This window comes from Pituophis catenifer, unplaced genomic scaffold, assembly GCF_029215685.1.
Source record: "Pituophis catenifer annectens isolate HBS135680 unplaced genomic scaffold, rPitCat1.0.hap2 SCAF_2, whole genome shotgun sequence".
NCBI classification, from domain to species: Eukaryota; Metazoa; Chordata; class Lepidosauria; order Squamata; family Colubridae; genus Pituophis; species Pituophis catenifer.
In genome coordinates, this window is record NW_027256882.1 from 188,314,137 (window position 1) to 188,338,093 (window position 23,957).

General features: G+C 37.4%; 1 protein-coding gene across 7 annotated transcripts in view; it reads left to right on the top strand.

Annotated features, from left to right (window-relative positions):
- Positions 1-4,017: 4,017 nt before the first annotated feature.
- The window catches only part of SUPT20H (SPT20 homolog, SAGA complex component), a 68,081-nt gene continuing 48,141 nt past the window's right edge, over positions 4,018-23,957 (top strand). For 2 of the 7 annotated variants that reach the window (XM_070938340.1, XM_070938343.1), the window contains exons 1-13: positions 4,025-4,041; positions 5,726-5,828; positions 6,688-6,723; positions 9,722-9,780; positions 9,858-9,924; positions 10,914-11,040; positions 14,550-14,653; positions 16,713-16,829; positions 16,934-16,987; positions 20,186-20,325; positions 21,114-21,270; positions 21,357-21,413; positions 22,102-22,173. In XM_070938340.1, coding sequence (XP_070794441.1) covers positions 5,781-5,828; positions 6,688-6,723; positions 9,722-9,780; positions 9,858-9,924; positions 10,914-11,040; positions 14,550-14,653; positions 16,713-16,829; positions 16,934-16,987; positions 20,186-20,325; positions 21,114-21,270; positions 21,357-21,413; positions 22,102-22,173 — 1,038 coding nt within the window. In that variant the 5' untranslated portion in view covers positions 4,025-4,041; positions 5,726-5,780. Of the gene's footprint in view, positions 4,042-5,725; positions 5,829-6,687; positions 6,724-9,721; positions 9,781-9,857; positions 9,925-10,913; positions 11,041-14,549; positions 14,654-16,712; positions 16,830-16,933; positions 16,988-20,185; positions 20,326-21,113; positions 21,271-21,356; positions 21,414-22,101; positions 22,174-23,957 lie in introns of all 7 variants that reach the window. The other 5 variants (XM_070938341.1, XM_070938344.1, XM_070938346.1 and 2 more) reach the window with 4 other exon arrangements.

The following is a 23,957-nucleotide window of genomic DNA, read 5'->3' on the forward strand; positions in this document are numbered from 1 at the left end:
GGACCGCCACCCCCGCCGCCCGTAAAGAGCCGCCTTTACAGCTGGGAGGCGGCTCAAAAAACTCCGTTTCCTTAAGGAAATGTGAGGAGAGCTGGCGAGAGCAGGTAGAGCCCTCTGCGAAGTCCCCAGAGTTTTTTTTTTTACTCTTGGGGAGGAAGCAGGATGAGGCTCCCTATCCAGCTCGCCGCTGCTCTGGGCTTCGGGAGAACTCTGCGCTTTGCAGAGCTAGACGATGTGACCAACCTAATCAGCGAAAACGAACAGATTGCTTGAATAAGCAGGATGAAATCCGGATTTGGGACTTTAAATCGCAAGTATTTGTAACAACCCTATGATTGATTTCAAGAATGAAGAGAGAGTGAAAAGGGAAAAAAACGGTTTAAAATGGCGGCTGGCTGAGGCTTGAGAAGAAAGCTGAAAGCGAAAGTCTTTCCGTTTGAATGGCTTAATATGTTACAAAGTATTTGAAGCAATAGCGCTGGCTACAAGAGAAGAGAAAAATTTCTGTTTCATGCTTCTTCCTTCTTAGAGACTTGATATTGATATTGTGTGGAGAGAAGACTTTTTCTTTAAAAAGAGTCTGTTTGCGTGGCAGGATGGCGTTAAAACTGACAAAGCCAGACAACCAAGCTGTGGGGGGGGGCTCCCCCAATTATAAATCACAAGAGCAATTTTTGAGCTTGCAGATGCAGAAGAATGGTTTTAAAGATTTAAAGGAATTTGTTGTGGAGGAGTTGGCAAGACATGATGAGATTATGAACCAGAATCTTGAAAAATTTAGACAGGAAATTAAAGAGTTGGTTCAACAAAAGTATGATAACCTGAAGCGCTATATTGTAACAGCTTTGAAAACTTTTTCAGAAGTAATTATAAAGATGGATAAAGATATCAATTTAGAAATAGAGTCTAAAATGAAGGAAGCTGATTATAAGATTCATAATCTGGATAATAAAATACAAAGAATTGAAAATGATTTGACAATGATTCAAGAAAATAGCTCAGAAGTAGAGTCTAAAATGAAGGAAGCTGATCACAAGATTTACAATGTAGATAATATAAAGCAAAGGATTGAAAATGAAGTTACAATGATGCAATTCAGATCCATGGAATTTGCGATCAGAATGAGAGGAATACAGGAAAATAACAGAGAGGACTTGAGAAAGATGTCTACTGAAATTCTGGCTGTGATTTTAAAGGTCAGCTCTGAAGAAATATTCTGTAAGATTGATAAGGTCTACAGAGTAAATTCTTGGGTGGCAAAGCAAAGACAATTGCCTAGAGATGTGGTGATTTATTTTACTGATAAAGAAATAAGAAATGATATTGTGCAAAAGTCTTTTAACTCCGCTCTAGAAATGAATGGAATGAAGATCTGGATATATAAAGAGTTGCCGTCCAAGATGTTAAAAGATAGAAAGGACTTTGGATTTTTGGTGACTGAGCTAAAGAAACAAAACATCCCATTTAGGTGGGATGTTCCAGTTGGTATAATATTGAGATATCAAGGAGAAAGATATCAATTAAACACTGTTGAAAAAGCGGAAGAATTTTACTACAAGGTTTTTAAAATGGGCCCAACATCTCCACGTATGTCATCAGTGTCAGGAATACAGGAGGGGGATAAAGAAAAGCAAAATGAACAAGAGATTGAAACTCAGGCCAAGCAGATGGAGATGGAGGTAATGGAAAAACGACAAGTTATAGAGGGCTTTTTGGATGAGCCGCTTTTGGATTCTCCTTCAGAGGCTATAGCTGGATCACCTATAAATACAAGAGAGGCGGCTTTGGATCTTGATTTGATGTCTTATCAAGTTAAAGACCAGCATGTAACTCAATCAGCTGATATACAAGTCCTAGAAAGGCAACCAGGGTGGAGATCTAAACCACAACAAGTTAAGAAAAGAAGAAGCAGGTTCTACAAAACTAAAAAATTTTAAACTACAATTCTTTTTTAGCCAACAAATTAATGCCAGTTATTTAAGAGATGATTAAATATAATAAGCGGGATTTATAGAAGGCTGATACATGAAAATATAGCTGAGGCAAATTACAGACTTATACTATTTTGAGAAGAATAACAGATCTCTGCAGTGCTGGTGTTTTTGGGATGTGGAAGATGGCCTGTGATTGAAGCGGATCGGAACTTTCTATTTTGGACTCTCTGAAAAATGGATTACGTATATGTTGAGCTATAAGGCAAGAGAACTATGGAATTGGGGCATGCAGATGATCTGGCTGTTACCCTAACGTGGTTGTTGGAATTAATAATCTAGACAAAAGACATTACAGAAGATACCATATGGAATATAAATATAAAGTCACTCGGGGTTTTTTTTATATATACAGAAATACTTATTAATGATGGGGGCAGATGGTAATTGAAGATACTGAATATGCTGTTGGAAGCAGGACTTGATGTTACCCTAACATGGTCGATGGAATTAACAATCTAGTTGAAAGACATTATAGAAGATACTATATGGAATACAAATTTAAAGTCACTTGAGGGTTTTATTTATATATGGAAATATCTTTTAGTGATACGGGCAGAAGAATAAAGATATTAAATATATTATGTATGGTAGACCTGTAGGAAAGTGGGTGAAACAAAATTGATATGGTACAAGGTGATAGGTAACGTTACTGATTGCTTAGTTTAGGAAAAGGGATGTTATGTTTAGATATTAATATACTTAAAAGACTTGAATTAAGAGATATACGTATGGGGGTGGAGGAAATGGGTAGATTATGAGTAGAATAAATGCCAAATTAGGATCTATTATATAGTTTTATAGCCGAATGCTGTTTTGAAATGTATAGTATACCGGGGACATAATAATAATGTTAGAAAGAAATGTTTAGCACATAGGGGGTGGTGTAAAAGGGTGGTAAAGTATTATATAATGTGATATTAATTTGGATTTCATCTTGCAGAAGCCATGGGGGGAGGGGAGGGGGAGGGGGGGTTAGGGAGGGCGGGGAAAAAGGGGGAAAATTTGTATTTGAAAAACTTTTTCAATTAAAAAAAAAAGAATTAATGAACACATACTCTTAAGACAAATCCAGGACAAATAGGTTTGTTATGTATCTTTCCACCTTTATCCCAATTTATTTCCTAGTCACTACGTGCATTGATGAAATGAGCTGTAACTCACAAAAGCTTATGTCTTTTAATAAAATTTGTAAATGTTATTAAATTTTATTAATTTATTATGTAAATTAATAAAATTTGTTAGTCAAAAAGAGGCTGATTTCTTGCCATTAACATACTTTTCCCACCTTCAATGAATACTAAGGGGACAGTTAATTTATTGTACAATAAGAAAGAGTGTTGGTCAATAATTTATTTCTTTTTCTGAAGTTGCTTGTTTCCATGTTTTTTGAAAAACAGATATTAGTTGGTGTGAATTTGATAAGTACAGGAAGTGTTTTGTTTGAAAGTGTAGTCACTTTGGTCCTTCATGTTAAACCTGGAGTAAAACTATTAGATATATATTCACACACATCACTCGATAATGCCTAGTGACAGCTGTAACCAGTATCACCAGCCTCATTTTCTATGAAGTTTCAGAAAACTTCAATTCCATTATTTCCTAGAATATTCTTGTCATTTGGTTTTTAAAAATCACATTTTTCACCTAATAAGAGAACCACATCACACAGGAATACACTCAATTCCTTTCATCTGTGTATTTTTTGCTTCTGACGAATATTTTACAGTCAACTTTACCCGATTTCAGCTCCACGAAAACAGTGCCGGTTGACTGATAGCAATCATAATAATGTGATTTATTTTGTATGTGTTATTTATTACTATTACCAACTACGGTAATTGAGTTAATAATGATAACATGGATTTTGAGAGCCTGCCAGACCGACTTAGCTCGAATTAATTTGATCTCCATAAAAAGCACAAAATTTAAACCTTCCACGGTTCCTATGACGACCGCCACGGCGTTCCATCCGGCTACGTTAATTCCCATCTAAAAGATCCGGAAGTGCTTATAGCGGAAGTTGCAAAAGGGTGGAAAGAAAGGGAAGGTAGGTTTTGATCTTGTCTGCTTTTCCCGATGGAGTGTCTCTTTATGTGTGTGTTGGGGGTTGGGGGGGGGGGGGTTGAGGCTAGCTTCTGCATTTTATTTTTTTTAAAACTGCTTAAATTCAGAAAGGGAAAGCTACTTAGGGCTGCGAGATTGTGAAGCAGGACAATAATACTACGTAGGCGACTGTTTTGCTATTTGACGTTTATTAATTTATTTCCGCAAAAAAGTATGCACTGAGATGGTCCGGTAACCACATTTTGATTTAGTCCACGGCCATTCAGTAAATATTTTTGTTGTTTCTGCATACAGATTTCAACCCAAGATTTCCCAGTTTAACAGTTCAATTGCTGTTGACTAATAAAATAAATTCTGTAGGGAAAAAAGCCTATCAAACTTTATCAGAAAAGGTAGATACAACAGTTATGTCAGGTTGACATGAAAGATAACACAGTTCTGTGTACTTTTGTATAGGAATTGATCATGCTGCATCTAAAGAGAAATACACATAGATTACACATGTACAATAACACAGCCTAAGATTTATTATGGGAAAAGTTATCAAGAAAAGATGAAAATAATTGTCTGATTTACTAGACAATTGCTCAAAGTGCTTAACAAGCTCAAAAAGTACATAAGATCAATAGTTAATATATTAATAATTTGTTGAACCCATTTTTTTTTCAATTTTGTTTCCTGAGAATCAGTTGATCAGTCTGATATTGGAGACTGAGAATCAAATACAGTCAAAATTTTCAAGTATGCCATTCTGTAGACACACTAGTTCCCTTTTTAATTTTCTCAAAGATGTAACTTATTAGCAAGGGCAACAATAAAGCTAATATCTTAGTATAAATTGCTATCTAATGTATCTGATGAGGCAAAGACCAGATTAAGCCTCCTGGACGATGCAGGAACCCTAATTTCTTCTTTCCTCTCAGGTACATCCAAATTTGCAATCTGTTTGCATTTTCAGAATTCAAGTGAAGCTGTTGAGAAATAAGTTCAATACATAATTTGCATTCCTAGCCCAAGTTCTTTTTCTTTTAAGATGGAACCCTCTTGAATTAGCTGGTCAGTAAGTTTCTAAAGGCTAACCTCCATGTTCTTGAATGTTAGCCTTTAAGTGTATTGTAACAACCTATAAGAATTGATAATGCTATAGGAAGAACAAAAAGTGAATAGTTTCAAGCTTGTTCAAGCACTATACTAAGTCATTATAGAACAGAGACTGAATATATTTAATGATTTTAGATGTATTCAGTGTGTACCTCTAATCCTGTAGTTCTGTGGATTTTGTCTAAACCTGAATATGTTACTATATTTTATATATCAAAGTTGTATATTTTGTAATTTAGTCTGATAAAAATCTTTGATTATCCCCTCATTTATTTTGCCAATGTTAAATGAATAGTTTCTGTATTACTCTGTTCTCTCATTTGGTCCCATATCTCTTCAGGTGAGAATGTAAAAGGTGATGGAATATTAAGAATGCATTCATCTAGCAGAACACTATTGAATCTAGTCCATGTAATATGTTTGTATTTCATTTTTAGAAAATGTATATTTCAAACAATTGAAAAATAGTGTGCTAGTATTCTTATTTCTTTTGTATCTTAAATATTATTTCCTTATTTCTTATATTGTACAGTACATTTTTATTTCTTTATTTCTTTCAATTGTAGAAATATTAAACATGGACCTTAACAATTCAGACCCTGCTCCTCATTTAGAGTCTAAATGATCTTTAAAAAGTCATTGACTTTATCAATTAACTTCAGGATGATGGTAAGATTCTGTGGGTGCTGTATTGGCTTTTTTTTTTGTATTTTAAATAATGCATGGCTAAAAAGGGAGATATAAAGTATTTGTTACTTTTGTTCTTTCCAATTTGATTTCATGTATGGAGCTTCAAAAAGCGGTTCAGAAAATAATGACCATAACCTTGGTTTACTTGTATGCACTAATATCAATAGCCATATTTTTAGTTTTCCAATTATTTCAGTTTTTTGACAGCTGCAGCACATTGCTGGCTCATACTCAAATGGTTCTACTAGGACACTTAGATCTCTCTCACAGTTAGTACTGTTAAGTCCGGTACTTTTTTACTGCCTAAGTCCAGGACCTTACTTAATTACATTCACCATGATTAATACCAGAACTGATCAAAGTCCAAAGGATAATGAAGTGAACATGTTTAACATATATGGGCAGGATCAGGATTTTTTTCCCTCTGACTGTTTTGTTTCTGTTTTTTAAAAAAACAGTATGTTAAGCTATTTTAAAGATGCTTTACAGTTTTCATGTATCTCTTGCTTCAAACAATGCCACTGGCAGTTGTGCTTGGACATTTGACCAGTGGCCTCAAGTTATCTGCCCTTAACAGGGATACTTTGATATATCCTACTTTCCTTCTTTTGTTGTATTACAATCAAATTAACTTTCATATTTAAACCAATATTTAAATATTGGTTAACGGATTGCTTTCAGTCTATTCCTAACTTTTTACCCTGAAAACATGCTAAATTCCAGTAGGACTTATCTTCCACCTTGTGTTCATCACCTTTTGTTGATTAATTATAACATTTCATTTGCTCAATTAATTATAATACTTATAGGAATAAGAATATTATTTTCATTTTTGCAGCAGCAGACTTTAGAAGTTGCACTGGATCGTGCGGAGGTAAATAATAGATTATCTAAATTTTACAGGCTTTTCTGATTATAGTATTAGCAGTGGAAAAGACCATTGTTCTATTCATGATAGTTTCATTTAGAAGAATATGAAAAATGTATAATTCCTAAACAATTAAACTGTTTTATTGTAAACATTTAGAATAACATCTACAAGTAGTCCTCAACATATGATCACAATTGACCCCAAAATTTATGTTGTTAAGTGAGACATTTGATAAGTGAGTTTTGCCCCATTTTATGACCTTTCTTGGCATGGTTGTTAAATGAATAGTTGCAGTTGATAAATTAGTAACACAATTGTTAAGTGAATCTGGCTTCCCCATTGTTTTTGCTTGTCAAAAGGTTGCAAAAGGGGATCACATGATTTGGACACAACAATGGTCATAAGTATGAACAAGTTCCAACCATCTGAATTTTTATCACATGATCATGGGGTTGCTACAAAGGTCGTAAGTGTGAAAAATGGTCATAAGTCACTTTTTTCAATGCCATTGTAACTTGAATGGTCATTAAATGAACTGTTATAACTCGAGGACTATATGTATTCCCATTTGATAATGCCTGCTATACTCTGGAAAGATTCAAGAGATGTATTGTGGTCCGCTGGTGGCCTGCAGAGCTGGCAGCAGAGTCGGGCAGTGAGGAGGTTGGGGAGGAACATGGGCCAGTCCTGGAGTCTGGGGAAGGCTTGGACGAAGGCTCTGCATCAGAGGCGGAGAAAGGGCTATCTGGGAGGTACGTGCTGCCTCCGGAGACTCCAGAGTCGGACCTCAGCGAGGCAGAGGAACAGGGGGAGCCTGTTCACAGTGCGGCATGCGCAGAGCTGCCAGAAGGCAAGAACAGTTAAAACAAAAGGGACGACTTGGGAGTAGAGCTTGGAGATGATTGGCCCCTCCCATAAGACGACACCCAGCTGTACATCTCCACCCCGGATCACCCCAACGATGCCCTTGAAGTGATGTCCCGGTGCCTGGAGGCCGTACGGATCTGGATGGGGAGGAACAGGCTCAGGCTCAACCCATCCAAGACCGAGTGGCTGTGGTTTCCGACGTCCCGATATAGGCAGTTGACGCCATCACTGACTATTGGGGGCGAATCATTGGCCCCCATGGAGAGGGCTCGCAACTTGGGCGTCCTCCTGGATTCACGGCTGTCTTTAGAAGAGCACTTGACGGCCGTGACCGGGAGGATTTTTCATCAGGTTCGCCTGATTCGCCAGTTGCGTCCCTTTCTGGATCGGGACTCGTTACGCACGGTCACTCATGCCCTCGTCACCTCCCGCCTGGACTATTGCAATGCTCTCTACATGGGGCTCCCCTTGAGGAGCACCCGGAGGCTCCAACTGGCGCAGAGTGCGGCCGCGCGGGTGGTAATGGGAGCGACGTGGCGCTCCCATGTGACACCTCTCCTGCGCGAGCTGCACTGGCTCCCGGTGGTCTTCCGGGTGCGCTTCAAGGTTTTGGTTACCACCTTTAAAGCGCTCCATGGCTTAGGACCTGGTTATCTACGGGACCGCCTACTACCACCAATAGCCTCCCACCGGCCAGTTCGCTCTCATAGAGAGGGACTCCTCCGGGTGCCGTCAGCCAAACAATGTTGGCTGGCGACCCCTAGGGGGAGAGCCTTCTCTGTGGGGGCACCTACCGTCTGGAATGAGCTCCCCCCGGAGATACGGAGGATCCCGGATCTGCGCACCTTCCGCCGCGCTGTGAAGACCTTTTTATTCCAGCAGGCGGGCTTGGCCTAATCTCTTCCCTTTTAAATATGTAAATTTTAATCTGTTTTTAAATTATTGGGGTGTTTTAATCTGTCTGGGCCAAAATAATTTAATTTGATTTTATCTGGTTTTTAAATTTTTTATGTCTATGTTATTTTATTGTTTGGCTGTTCACCGCCCTGAGTCCTTCGGGAGTAGGGCGGTATACAAATCGAATAAATAAATAAATAAATATAAATAAAAGAGGAGCAAAGGCATGTGGGCCTTTGCAGGAAGCAACGTTGTTAATTCTGTTCAGTTTAAATTCTGAAGCTCTGTTTGATTCTGGACTCCGTGTGGCTTTGTCAGTTAGGTCTTTGGCAGCATGTCAAGGGAGATAAAGGTGGGTGATTATCAGCCTTATCCCGAAGGACTCTTTACAACTAATTGTGACTCCTCTGTGAATGAACAGAATTCACAGCTGTTGCAATAAAAGAGGTTTTTGGGACTACTCGTGTGTTTTACTGACTCAGTAAAACACACTGGGTCAGAACAAGATATAGTTGTGTTACTGATTACTATAGCTTGATTTTTTTTTAGATTTCTCTGAATTTTTTAATGGAGTTTTTATGGAGAAATAATATATTGCAAAACTCAACAAATGAAACATTAAATTGTCTATGGGAAGTGTAGTTGAGATGAGGATAACGTTAGGCAAAATGCTAAGTATATACAGGTAGTCTTTGACTTACAACCATTTGTTTAGTGATTGTTCAAAGTTACAACAGCACTGGAATTATGACCAGTTTTCACATGTACAATCATTGCAACATCCTTGTGATCACATGATCAAAATTTGGTTGCTTGGCAACTTGCATGTATTTATGACAGTTGCACTATCTTGGGATCATCTGATCACAATGTGTAACCTTCCCAGCTGGCTTCTAAGTCAATGGGAGAGTCAGATTCGCTTAATGCTGTGTGATTCATTTAATAACTGCATAATTTGCCTAATAACTTCAGAAGTTGCTTAACTACAGCAAAAAAGGTAATAAAATAAGACACAACTTACATAACAACTGCTTCATTTAGCAACAGACATTCTGGGCTCAATTGTGCTCATAAATCAAGAACTACCTGTATTCTATTCCACTTTCCTCCTCAGTCTTATTTGACATGTCAATAAGTGAATTGTATTCCACAATTATATAAATACTTGAAATTACCTGTGTATTTGTGCATTCCTAATATGTTTTTAACATATTAACATTCATACACTTTTTTTCAGTATATCATTGAAAGTGCTCGCCAGCGGCCTCCAAAACGAAAGTATTTATCTAGTGGGAGGTAAGAAATATTTAGTGCATTTTTCTTACTTTAACAGATGGAAATGTTTACTCAAGAGCTTTTTTTTCTAATTCCAGAAAATCAGTGTTGCAAAAGTTATATGAATTGTATCTAGAAGAATGTGACAAGGAGCCTGAAATAAAGGTAAGTGAAATCTCATTGTCAAATGTCTATTTTATGTTTTTCATAATGGACCAGGAAAGGCCAGTTGCACATAACTATTACGTTTATAGATTGTAGTAGCATTAAAAACATTCAGTGAGATGTCAGCATGGTTGCTTTGTCTTATGAAGAATTTCTACCCTTGAATGTCCATTCAATTTCTGGAGGTATCAGGAATTGGAGAAAGAGCAACTGCTTGCTAAATATAAAATATGGGAGTATTAGTATCTAAATGTGGAGGAGGATGTATTATACTGTTCTCAGGCACCTTTTACATAGGATTAGAACTTCCTATTATTCTACCAAAGTGGCAGTGATCATGTCATACTCAGTTGGTGATTATCAGTTTTTCTGTGCAGGGAACCTTAAACAAATTTCCCCCTTAGTTTTGTTTCAGATCACTCTGAGCTCCACAGGGGCCCTCAACACTAACATATATGGGAAACAGACAAGACACTTCTTTGGCTCCTAGTTAGCAATGTAATTCTCAGGGCAATTTATATTAATCACAGGAATTAGTCATGACTTGTTTGATTACATTTCCTGACTTGTTCCTAATGGAAATAGCAAGTATCGTTAAGTTTGAACAGTATAGTGTAAATATAAATTTACATGAAAATAAACATGGGTGTGTTATTTTGTAAGAAATATTATTTTGGAAGAAATGCTATTATTTTGGAAGAAACATTTGCAACTGTTTTCACAATAAAGCTGCCTTTACTGTGTCTTGTGAACTTGGCCAGTGAGAATATGTTTTCCTAATCAAATAAATTGTAGTCCTTGATCGGTCATTAAGTGGACTACTTGTATTGGCATGAAAGGTAGAAAATAATAAATAGCTTTTATTTGGGGCTGTGTTTGTATGAGTTTTGTGATTGACTTGAAACATTTTAAATATAAATACATAGATTGTACTAATCTAGTTTTGATATTCCTGATTTTCATGAATTGTTGCCCACATTTTAAAGCAGAAGCTGAGACGAAATGTGAATTTGTTGGAGAAGCTAGTCATGCAAGAGACATTGTCATGCCTAGTAGTGAATCTTTATCCAGGAAATGAAGGATATTCCTTGATGCTCAGAGGAAAGAATGGCTCAGGTAAAACAAGCATTGTTGGCTTTTAAATCTTTCTTTGATCTAAATAGTGTCTTTTTAAATAAACTGTGTGCCCAATTATTAGGCAAGTTGTATTTTGGAGGATTAATTCTATTATTAACAACTATAGTGCAATAAATCTCAAACCTGAATATTTAAGAAAGTAATTAGGAAAATATCTATGTGTGCACAATTAGTGTGCAGAATTATTATGCAACTAAATGAAAAATGAAAATTTGTCCATCTCACTTGTTTATTTGCATCTGTTAAAATGAGAATAATAACTCAATATGTACAAATAAACATTTCTGACATTTCAAAAAAAAATAAAACTAATCAGTGACCAATATAGCCACTGTCAGCGTTCCAAATTAGGCTCTCTTCCAGCGCTGACATAACAAGATGAACTTTTACCTAGTTTTGTATGTACAGATAGTGTTTCCTGGGAGACGAGGGTGCGGGCTACATTCCTGTGAAAAGAACGTGCCGGGAGGTAGAGATGGATCTGCATGATGGCCAATGGGATATTGGGGTTGGAGAGCGGAAGAGGAGGGGGTTGGAAGGAGGGGCCAGTTTGGCTGCAAAAATGAAATCAGGAATGTCGGCTTTTTATGTTCTTAAATAAAAATGATTCATTAGAGAGATTGCGCTTGAAAATGAAACTTATTTAAGATAGCACCGAAACCTGACAGACAGCCAAACTCTCCTCCAAATCCAGGCTGGCTGAGTTTAAATCATCCCGTTCCCTCCCAGGCATCTGATCTGGACTGTAATAGACTTATTCTCCAAACAGGCACACTTCATACCTTGTAGTGGACTGCCTTCAGCCCGTCAGTTATCCAAACTGTTCCTGAAACACATTTACCGCCTACATGGAGTCCCCAGGAGAATCATTTCCGACAGAGGGGTCCAGTTCACAGCAAAGTTCTGGAGGGAGTTTCTACGATCCATAGGTTCATCCCAAGGGCTCAGCTCAGCATTTCACCCGAGCACCAATGGGGGGGTAGAAAGACTGAACGCTATGATAGAACAGTATTTAAGATGCTACGTCGACTACCAGCAGTCCAATTGGGCAGACCTCCTATCTTTTGCGGAGGTTGCATATAATAATGCTGTCCACAGCAGCACGGGGCTAACCCCGTTCAAAATAGTGAGTGGCATGGATTTTGTTCCCATGCCAGAATACCCGAGGGAGCCTCCTTCCTCAGTCAGTTTGACCGACTGGATGGCAATGTTGAGACAAACTTGGGAAAATGTTAAGAGGGCGCTGGCAAAGGCGGCTCAATCTTATAAGGACCAAGCAGACAAGCACCGAACTCCCCAAAGACCATTTCAGCTGGGAGAGAAAGTTTACCTCTCCACCAAGTACTTGAGACTTAGACTCCCGAGCAGGAAATTGGGCCCAAAATTTATAGGACCATTTCCTATAATAAAAATAATCAACCCCGTTACAGTGCAATTGCAGTTGCCACGGCTTTTGGGGAAAATTCACCCCGTTTTTCACAGTAGCCTTCTAAAACCTGTAGTGGGGTCTACTTTAAGGCCAACTCCACGTGAACCCCCTGGGCCCCTGGTTGTTGGGGGCCAAACGCACTACGAGGTGCAGCGGATTCTTGATTCAAGATGGCACAGGGGGCGCCTCCAGTACTTAACTAAATGGAAGGGTTACCCATTGTCAGAGGCTTCTTGGGTGAAGAGCGCAAACATCCAAGCTGATCGCCTTATAGCAAAATTCCATGCAGACCACCCGGGAAAGCCGGGAGGGGGGGGTGCACAGCCGGGGAGGGGCTGATGAGACTAATCTTGTTGTGTTTTCCCTATGGGATAGGTGATGTCGCAGAAGTGAAGGGAGAGGGGCCGGATGTCAGTGTTCCAAATTAGGCTCTCTTCCAGCGCTGACATAACAAGATGAACTTTTACCTAGTTTTGTATGTACAGATAGTGTTTCCTGGGAGACGAGGGTGGGGGCTACATTCCTGTGAAAAGAACGTGCCGGGAGGTAGAGATGGATCTGCATGATGGCCAATGGGACATTGGGGTTGGAGAGCGGAAGAGGAGGGGGTTGGAAGGAGGGGCCAGTTTGGCTGCAAAAATGAAATCAGGAATGTCGGCTTTTTATGTTCTTAAATAAAAATGATTCATTAGAGAGATTGCGCTTGAAAATGAAACTTATTTAAGATAGCACCGAAACCTGACAGCCACCCTTCTTTTCAAGAACAGTCATAAGCCTTCCATTCATGGAGTCTGTCAGTTTCTTGATCTGTTGACAATCAACTTTTTATGCAGCAGCAACCACAACCTCCCAGATACTGTTCAGAAAGGTGTACTGTTTTCCTTCACCATAAATCTCCTGTTTAAGAAGGGCCCAGAAGTTCTCAATAGGGTTTTAGGTCAGGTGAGGAAAGGGGCCATGTCATTATTCTTTAATCTTTAAGGCCTTTACTGGCTAGCCACACAGTGGAGTACTTCGATGCATGCGATGGAGCATTGCCCTGCATAAAAATCATGGTCTTCTTAAAAGATGCAGACTTTTTCCTGTACCACTACTTGAAAAAAGTGTCTTCTAAAAACTGGCAGTAGGTTTGGGAGTTGATTTTGAGTCCATCTTCAACTCGAAAAGGTCCAACTAGCTCATCTTTCATAATACCAGCCCATACAAGTACCCCACCTCCACTTTGCTGGTGTCTGAGTCGAAATGGAGCTCTACCTGTCACTGATACATCCACGGACCCATCCATCTGGTCTGTCAAGAGTCACTCTCATCTCATTAAAAAGCTTTGAAAAATCTGTCTTCAGTTATTTCTTGGCCCAGTCTTCCCGTTTCAACATGTGTCTTGTTCAGTGGTGGTTGGGTTTCAGCCTTCCTTACCTTGGCCATGTCTCTGAGCACTGAACACCTTGTGCTTCTGGGCACTCAGGGTAGGTTACAGTTCTGGAATATGATAGCACTGGAGGATAATGGGCTCCTGATAGCTTCACATTTGATTCTTCTCAAATCTTTGGCAGTTAAGGTGCGTCTTTTTTCTCAACATGTTTCTTGTGACCCTGTTGACTCTGCAATACAACGTTTGTTGGTTCTGTGATCACGCCCCAATATCTTAGCAATTTCAAGAGTGCTGCATCCCTCTGAAAGACTTTTACAATTTTAACTTTTCAGAGTCAGTTAAATCTCTTATTTGGCCCATTTTGCCTGAGAAAAAAAAACTGCCTAATAATTATGCACACCTTGTTATAGGGTGTTGATCTCCTTAGGCCACCCTCTCCCTCATTACACAAATACACATCACCTGATCTGCTTATATCCACTAAGCATTCAAGTGTATACAGCTTGGAGGTGGAAAATATGCATAAAAATGATATATGGTCAAAATACTTACTTGCCTAATAATTGTGCACCAGTGTAATATTTTGAAGTATTATTACCGGTAGTGGAAGCCTGATTCAAAGTGTATCAGTGTTTCTTTTGTTATGAGTAATAGATGCTTGCTGAGCTTTATTTTGTTTTAAAACAGATTCAGAAACCATTCGACTTCCTTATGAAGAAGGAGAACTACTTGACTATTTGGATGCTGAGGAGCTACCCCCTATTTTAGTTGACCTCCTTGAAAAATCTCAGGTTTGAAAAGAATTTGCACAATTGTTTGTGGATTTTTAATGCCTTTTTGGTGTGATATAATAGCAACTCTACTTATGCATGTATGACAGTCAGTTGGGATATACACAGATATGTAGGCAGTTTGTAGAATAAGAGTGATAGCTGTTAACAGACAAAACTGAACAGAGTAAATCTAGATAAATTGCAATGTCAACAATTGTTCCATGTGGCAGGCCAATTAACAGTTAAACAGGAGAAGAAGATTGCTATTAGTTGTAGCAAGATAGAAATCCTAGTCTGGATTGGCAGTAAAAAAGAGAAACATCCCTGACAAACTCTGTGCATATAAATCTGTATACTGTATCTAAGAGTATGAATGTGTGTGTACACATGGATAGGTAAATATAGGCACAGATGAATGTGTATTTTCTTTGTAAAATCAAGACTGTAATTCACCATCTTACGTTCCATATGACCCTAAGACAAAACAGTTTACTTAGATTTCTATAGTTGCTTTAGCGTTAAATATTATTTAAATTGCTGGTAATAATACTAGCAACATTACACTAACCTACTTATTTTAGAGTTCACAGACTCATTTTAGAGTTCACATCAAAACACAGCTAAGGCAAACTTAATTAGCATAATGTTTAATGTGACAAGCTATGATTTCTGATTCAGTGAGAAACCATGATTTGAACAATGCTGTGTTTAATGCCTCAGTGAGTATGGTTATGGTTATGGTTATGGTTATGGTTATGGTTATATAAGTTCAATGATAAAACAAAGCAAAACAAAATAGATCAGCAGTGTACTAAGACTTAGTTTCTTATGTTTCCCCTACTTAGTTCCTTATTCTTACGTTCCATATGACCCTAAGACAAAACAGTTTACTTAGATTTCTATAGTTGCTTTAGCGTTAAATATTATTTAAATTGCTGGTAATAATACTAGCAACATTACACTAACCTACTTATTTTAGAGTTCACAGACTCATTTTAGAGTTCACATCAAAACACAGCTAAGGCAAACTTAATTAGCATAATGTTTAATGTGACAAGCTATGATTTCTGATTCAGTGAGAAACCATGATTTGAACAATGCTGTGTTTAATGCCTCAGTGAGTATGGTTATGGTTATGGTTATGGTTATGGTTATGGTTATGGTTATATAAGTTCAATGATAAAACAAAGCAAAACAAAATAGATCAGCAGTGTACTAAGACTTAGTTTCTTATGTTTCCCCTACTTAGTTCCTTATTCTAGGGCATTTCCAAATTAAATATTAGAAAGGAATTTATTTTGAACTATTGTCATATGTTTCAAAGCTCATGTCATAATTTGACCAGAATTGTTCCTTAGTTAATATCTGATTTAGAACTTTGAGATTGTCTAAAAAATTTAAAAGCAAGTATCAGTTTTTATATGACTTGGTGCCCTCCTTATTCTTCTGATGTATTGATAGAAGATATATTTAACAATTGATCCTAAGATGTAATGATCATTTTGGTTCTACTTAAGTATAATCAAATTGTTAAAAATCTCTCTATGTTTAGAAAAAACATAATGACTGTGTAAGGCCCAGCATCTTCCCTCTTATTCAAGAAAGTAAAGATTCTTGAAACTTGGCATTTCAAAAGGAACCTTTTATTGAAGGGGGTGATAGCAGGGTGAAAAGAAAACAGGCTCTGAGGGGCCCTCAGGCCATACAGTTAGAATAAAGGAATTATTAGAAACCCCTCCCAACAGTCCAGTGTGGATTCAGCCAATCCGCAGGTGTGAAGATGTTATTGTACCGGCTGCTCTGAGAAAACGATAAGGGAACTTTCTCAGGGTCATCTTCCACCGGCTTTTGAGTGATGCAACCCACATGGCCCTCTCTCCCCTTACATTCCCCAAAAGGTGTGAAAAATGCCAGGGTGCTTAGGTACCAGGCTAAAGGTTATAAATCGATAAATTGTAGGATACAGAATATATAGGGAAGAAAGTAATAAGTAAAGAAAGTAATTTAAAATCCCCCCTTCCCCTGAAGAATGGCAGATACATGGATCTGACACTGTTTATGTTTATTTTCTAAACAGATTAATATTTTCCATTGTGGGAGTGTCATAACAGAAATACGTGACTATAGACAGTCTGGCAGTCTGAAATCTCCAACATATCAAAGCAAACACATTCTTTTGCGCCCAACAATGCAGGTAAACTCTTCATGCTTTCAAGAACTGCCATTGCTATACCTTCAATGAACTTTTATTTATATATTCAGTATTTCATAATAAATGGTTACCCTCCTTTTTCCTAGACCTTGATTTGTGATGTGCATTCCATTACAAGTGACAACCACAAGTGGACACAGGTAGAAACAAAGTTATATAAGACTTGTGATATTATAGGTTGGTAGTCCAGAAATTTCTGATCTAAGACACATTTTTGGTGTAAGCTGTATTTCTGGTGTAAGATCGGTATTAGCTTATCCAATGAACCACTGAACAAATTCTTTTCAAATAGCAAGCCTGTATTTGGATTATGATGGAATGTTCTTCCATAACGAAAACTAGCATATCAGAAAAAATATCCGATTTTTCAATATCTATGTTGAAAAAATATTTTATTCAAAGGAAATTCATTCAAGTAAAGAATACAGGTAGTCCTCAACAAAGAGTACTTTGCAGCCCATAAAGCACTTCCGATTGCACACACGGCTGTAGCATCCCATGGATATATCACCATGATTTGCAATCTTTTTGCCAATTTCTGCTGTTATTTGCTAGTTTCCAGCAAAAAAATGCCCATTCACAAGAATGGATTCAGACTTATGACCATGTGATTTGTAAAAATGGTCATAAAATCGGGTTGGGTCATGTGGATGTCTTAATTTACGATCACAATTTACCACCCAATTCCAATCCCAATTGTGACCATAAATTGTTGACTACCTATACAACTTAGATGCAAGTTTAGCATCTTATTCAGAAATCAAAAATAAAAAGTGTGGATTTGGTTCCTAGTTGCAATTGTTTCTTATGGCAGAATATTTGAGTTATGGAATTAGAAGTTGTGGGTGTTTCAACACTGAAAATTTTTAAGAAGAGACTGGACAGCTACTTGCCTGAAATTCTATAGAATTTCCTGTTTGGAGTAGATGACCACCAAGGTTCCTTCTAGCTGTATTCTGATTGATTGAAGGATTGGAAGAGAACTTAGAAGTCACCTAGTCCATCCCCCTGCCCAGGACAGGAATTTTTGTACCATTCTAAATATGGTTGTCCAATGTTTGTTTACAAACCTCCAGTGATGAAGCATCACAGTTTCAGAAGGAAGGCTGTCCACTGCTAAATTCCCTTTTATTTTGAGTTTGGATTTCCTTCTCTAAAGTTTCCACCTTGTTAGTTGTTATCCTTATCTTGAGAATAATTGTTAAATAATGTGAAACAAAATCTCCCAAACTTAGAAAACTTGTAGCAGCCATTCCACATTCAGGACATACTTTAACTGTAGTAAGCCTATTTTGATTATTTTTGTTGATAGATAGATAGATAGATAGATAGATAGATAGATAGATAGATAGATAGTTGATTATTCTTACAACCATCAAAAAACAAAAATAAAGTACAGAATCTAATTCCAGGGTAAAATAAAATTTAAAAATACAGCAATAAAAATGTGTGATAAACACAAAGAATCAACATTCAGATAAGTGCGTCACCTTTACAGCATGCTCCAATCTGTTCACTATAATGGGTTCTTAACTGCTTTAACTATAAACTTAGCAGTTCTGATTAGAATCCAGGAGGAAATAGGACACTCTGATTCAAATTCCAGTGGGCTGTTCCTTCAAGTAAGGATATTAAGCATCTAAGCCTAAGAGGGTACATGGTTGACAGTCAAATAAAATATGAGCAATATCCTTGATGGCTGGGGCACCATATATACACATCCTCTCATGTTATGGCAGGTGATAGAAACACCCATATTTGACCTTGATTTTTATTTGCTAATTATAATATTGGGCAAAATTGAGACAGTTTCTCATGTGAATTGAAAATACACCTATTTCCCTCTCCTTCTAGTTGCATCTTTTACATACCATATTTTATTCTATTCTGGGAGATCTTTGGTTATCCTGAGGATAACATATGGGGAGACAACAACAAAAGAGGCTGCAAGGAGAAAGAAGTAGGAAAGCCATGATCAATAAGTACACTCCTATAGAGTCCCACTTGTTATCTGAACTGATATGATGAATGTCAAACAGTGGTTGTGTATGTGCTGCAATTCTTCTATGTAACCCATATATCTCCATACACACATTGTGTTAAGCAATATTTTATTTAACAATTCTTAGTTGAACAACCCATCAATAAATTCGTGTTTTAAATGAATAAATAATCATTACTTATATGACTAATTTCTAGTTTGTTTTCCTTTTCTTTGCTTAAGACATGATAGTAAATAGATATTAATATTTTACAGCAATTGTAGCTCTTAAATTCTAGAAGTTGAGAAATTTCTGATTTGCTGTACTTTTTTATTTTTTATTTTGTGTAACTAGAATATAGATATTATTAAATATGTTACTAAAAATAATGTTAAATATAAATTTATTTACTTCTAAAATGCAATACTATACAGTCTTGAAAATTATTGGAATTAAAATGTCAAACTTTACTTTACTTTACTTTACTTGTATTTGATTTATATACTACCCTACTCCCAAAGGACTCAGGGCAGTGAACAGCCAACAATAAAATACATACATACAAAATTTGAAAAGCAGAGATAAAATCGAATTAAAGTTTGGCCCAGACAGATTTAAAACCCCAATCAATTTAAAACAAATTTAAACTTTGAATATTAAAAATACTAAAAAATACTAAAAAATTATTAAAAATGTTTAAAAAGAGGGAGAAAGTTAGGCCAGGCCCGCCTGGTGAAATAAAAAGGTCTTTAGAGCGTGGCGGAAGGTGCGCAGATCTGGGATTCTCTGTATCTCCGGGGGGAGCTCGTTCCAGATAGTAGGTGCCCCCACAGAGAAGGCTCTCCCCCTGGGGGCCGCCAGTCGACATTGTTTGGCCGACGGCACCCAGAGGAGCCCCTCTCTATGAGAGCATACCAGCCGGTGGGAGGCTATTGGTGGTAGTAGGCGGTCCCGCAAGTACCCAGGTCCTGAGCCATGGAGCGCTTTAAAGGTGGTAACCAAAACCTTGAAGCGCACCCGGAAGACCACCGGGAGCCAGTGCAGCTCGCGCAAGAGGGGTGTTACATGGGAACGCCATGTCACTCCCATTACCACCCGATAGGTTCAAAAGGAAAAGTTGTCTATTAATATTTAATAGACAACATACAGTACAGTACATACATACTGTATGTTTAAGAATCAACTTAATCTATCATATTGAAAAGAATGAAACTAATTGTTGTCTACATAAGTATTGAAAATGAAATATATTGATCTCAGTGAACATACTTGTAAAAATTACTTGTAAAAATGTGCGTATAAATGTAGCATTAAAGAATTATTGCTCTTTTATAATCTTCTGCATTTGTGTTTTAGGAAGACAAACTTCTATTAGAAAGTCAACTTATACTGGCAACAGCAGAACCGCTGTGTCTAGATCCATCAATTGCTGTTACATGCACAGCAAACCAGCTTTTGTATAATAAGCAAAAAATGAATACTCACCCAATGAAACGGTACTGGAAAATATTCATCTTTAGAGAATCTTTGCAAAAATTTGCTTTATGTTATACTGGGAAAAAAGTTGATTACATTCAAGTTAGATAACTTTTAAAACCTATACAATAACCTAGAACACTGAGTGCAAATGTATTTTACGGAAAAAAATTTTTGGATGAAGTCCAATACAATTGTAAATTTATATTAATTAATAAAAGGGTTTTTTTTCTTCTGTTTAGTCGTATCCAATTCTTAGAGACTGTCTAGACTAGTCCCTGCAGTTTTCTTGACAAGGTTTTTCAGTAGTCACTTGCCATTGCCCCTCTTTCTAGGGCTGAGAGAAAGTGACTGGCCAAAAGAAAGTGATAGCTCATCCAGCTATCTTTGTGTCTAAGGCAGGGGTGTCAAACTCACGACTACACATCGTCGTCACATGATGTATTGTAACTTTTGCCCCTTCACTAAACTGGGGTGGGCACAGCCAGCATATGCTGCGGGCTGCAAGTTTGACACCCCTGGTCTAAGGCAAGACTAGAACTCACAGTCTCCTGGTTTCTAACCACTACACAAAATATAATATATTTACAAATTTAATATGTATTTACAAAATTAAATACAAGTATGTTTTACAAATTGAAGATATAGGCTTACAATTGACTTAATATCCTTGAGTTAAAAGGAATTGCACAGCAGCTTTCCAACTACATTATTAAATCATGATTTGGTAAATAATGCTTATAAATGCTTGTATAAATATGTTCCAGAATATAAGTTTTCTTTACATTAATCTTGCACTATCTTATAGATGTTTCAAGAGATATTCCAGGCCATCTCTGAATTACCAGCAGGAGGTGTCTCAAAGTACCATTCCACCACAGTTCAAGCTATTTGATTATTTACAAAAAAGAAAGGAGAGGAGAGGAAGCCAACAGTATGATCTCAAAATTTCCAAAGCTGGAAATGTATGCTTATTTTAAGAAGCTTTTAAAATAATACATTTGTGAAATGTATTTATCCCTATGACTTTTATATATGTTTGTCCTTTTAGTGTGTTGATATGTGGAAACAGAACCCCTGTTATTTGACTGCACCATCTGAAATAGATGTAAGTTTACAGATTTACCAAGCTTTCCTTCTATCATCCAAGCTGGTGGAGGTATTTCGATGAAATCCTAAACCTGCTTGCTGTTTTGTGACAATTTAATTTATTCTAATTAACACATTGCCTAATTATATAGTTATTTAAAATATTGAATATTTTTTATTTTTAGAAATGAAGGATTCTTTTGATGATGTCAGTAAATTTATTGTGACAGTTTTTCTGGAAATGTTTAATCCTCCCTATTTCTAAAGATGTATATCATTACAAGTAATTTTTTAAAATCCTCATTGGAGTTATACGTAATCAACCGGTTACTCCAGGGAAGATAGTCTTTTGTGTTGAAAGCAGTGGTCGGTTTCTACTGGTTCGCCCCGGTTCATGTTAACTGGTAGCGGTGGGAGGCTCCATCCACCTGCCCGGATGTCATCACAGATGCTCTGCGCATGCACACGCTCACCGTTCCGAACCAGTAGCGAAGGTAAGTGAAAACCACTACTGGTTGAAAGGCCCAGCTAGAATAGGACTACATATCTGTCATGCTCCAGAGGAGATTGAACTGTGTTGATTAGATTTCTTTAAATAACCAAAATGATACTATTTTTAAAAAAATAACTATGTATTATTTATTAACTATATACCTTATTCAAGTGTTGCTTTTATTCACTTGCACTTTAATTTCTTATTTCTCAAGGTGGAAAAATATGCTAAAGTGGAAAAATCTATCAAACCTGATGACTCACAACCAAGTGTCTGGCCGATTCATGTGAGTAGTAGTAAATTTCCAAGCACTATTTTTTTTAGAAAAAATGGAAATGCAATGTAATGAATAATTTGTTCATGATTGCATTTAGATGATTAAAGAAAGATCATTTTCAATTATTCATTAAACAGAAAACTGATCTTGTGAATTTTTCAAATGTGCAACTTCTTAGCAATAGAATGTAATTGTTTATGAGCTGCTGTTGAGTGTGTGAATAAACCAGTTTATTGTGTTCAGAATTCTATTGCCTCTGAACTATAGGTACTATACAATGAAAGAACAGTTGATAATGTGATATTAGGAATGTGATATTAGTGATAATTCCTATCTTTTGTAATTAACAGCTTTATGTTTGAATAAAAAATAAAAATAAAGAAGTACAGATAATCCCCAGGTTACAAGCGTTCCCTTAGCGAACATGCAAAGGTACGTGAGAAGTGCCCCCTAGCATTTACGAACAAGTCCCGAAATTATGAATGTTGCATCACTATTGCAGTTGTTCGTTCTTACGAATGTTCGCAGAGGCTCTTCAACATTTGCCCTGCCTATTCCCCTTTCCCCGCCGGGTCTTCACAGGCACTTTGCCTGTGGATACTCACTTACCTTGGAAAGATCTCTTCTCTGTTACGGTTGCTTCAGGCTTTTGGTGCATTTGCAGAGAACAGAGGCCTAACTTACCACGAGATCAGTAGTGTGAGATCTTTTTTAAAAAAGTAATATTTATTAAATTTTCAAACATTAAAATACACAATACAAAAATTAGAAAAGAGCAAAAAATAGAAAACTATAACACACAACAAAAATAAACAAACAAAAACAAACACATTGAAGCTTAAACACTAATAACATCTTTTCCACATTGATATCTCTATCCTAATTAACTTCCATACACAAATTCTACTTCTATCTATCACTAACTTAATTTACATCCTTATCTAAGTTATACTAACTTCTATTCACAATTTGGTTTCATGACAAAATATTGCTTACATTTTAGATTTACTCCAGCCAGGAATACCATCTATTCCAAATTAAATAATACTCAGTGTATTCCCTTTCCTTAATTTCCATGGATAATCTGTCCATTTCTGCACATTCGTATATTTTTTTAATTATAATTTGGTCTGGGGAGATATCCGGTTGTTTCCAATTTTGTACTATGACAATCCTACTCACAGTTAGTATATGTAATATGATATATTGTAAGTTCTTTTCCATTTTCCCTTCCAAGATACCCAGGAGGAATAGTTCCAGTTTTCTTTCTATCTTCCACCTAGTTATCTCTTCCAGCCATTTTTTTTATCTTCCACCAAAATTTCCCAGGAATGCCCCAGGAGGACTGGAGGAGAGCGCAGCTCCTCACTCATGGAGATCCACTGGTGGGGAAATGGTCGCGGAACTCGGTAAGAAATGCGCGAGCCAGGAAGCGGTCATGCTCCCTGGCAGGAGAGGGTTGCACGTTCACTCCAGCAAAGGTTTGTGCAACCCTCTCTGGCCAGGAAGCATGATCGCTTCCTGGTCAGCGCACCTCTTACCGCGCCCACTTCCCAACCGGTAGATCTCCATGAGTGAGAAGCTGCGCTCTCCTCCGGTCCTCCTGGGGCTGCTCACCTCCCCGCTGGCACCTTCTCCTTCTCCTTGCTGCTCCAGGAGAAGCCTGAGACTCAGCTTTCCTTGGCAAAGCGCTTCATTGCAGCGCAGGGAACATGTGCGGCACTGGGGGATCCGTGCAGCTACTATCCCACCCCTCCTCAGCCTCGGCCATGCCGCGAGGCTCCAAGTCGAGG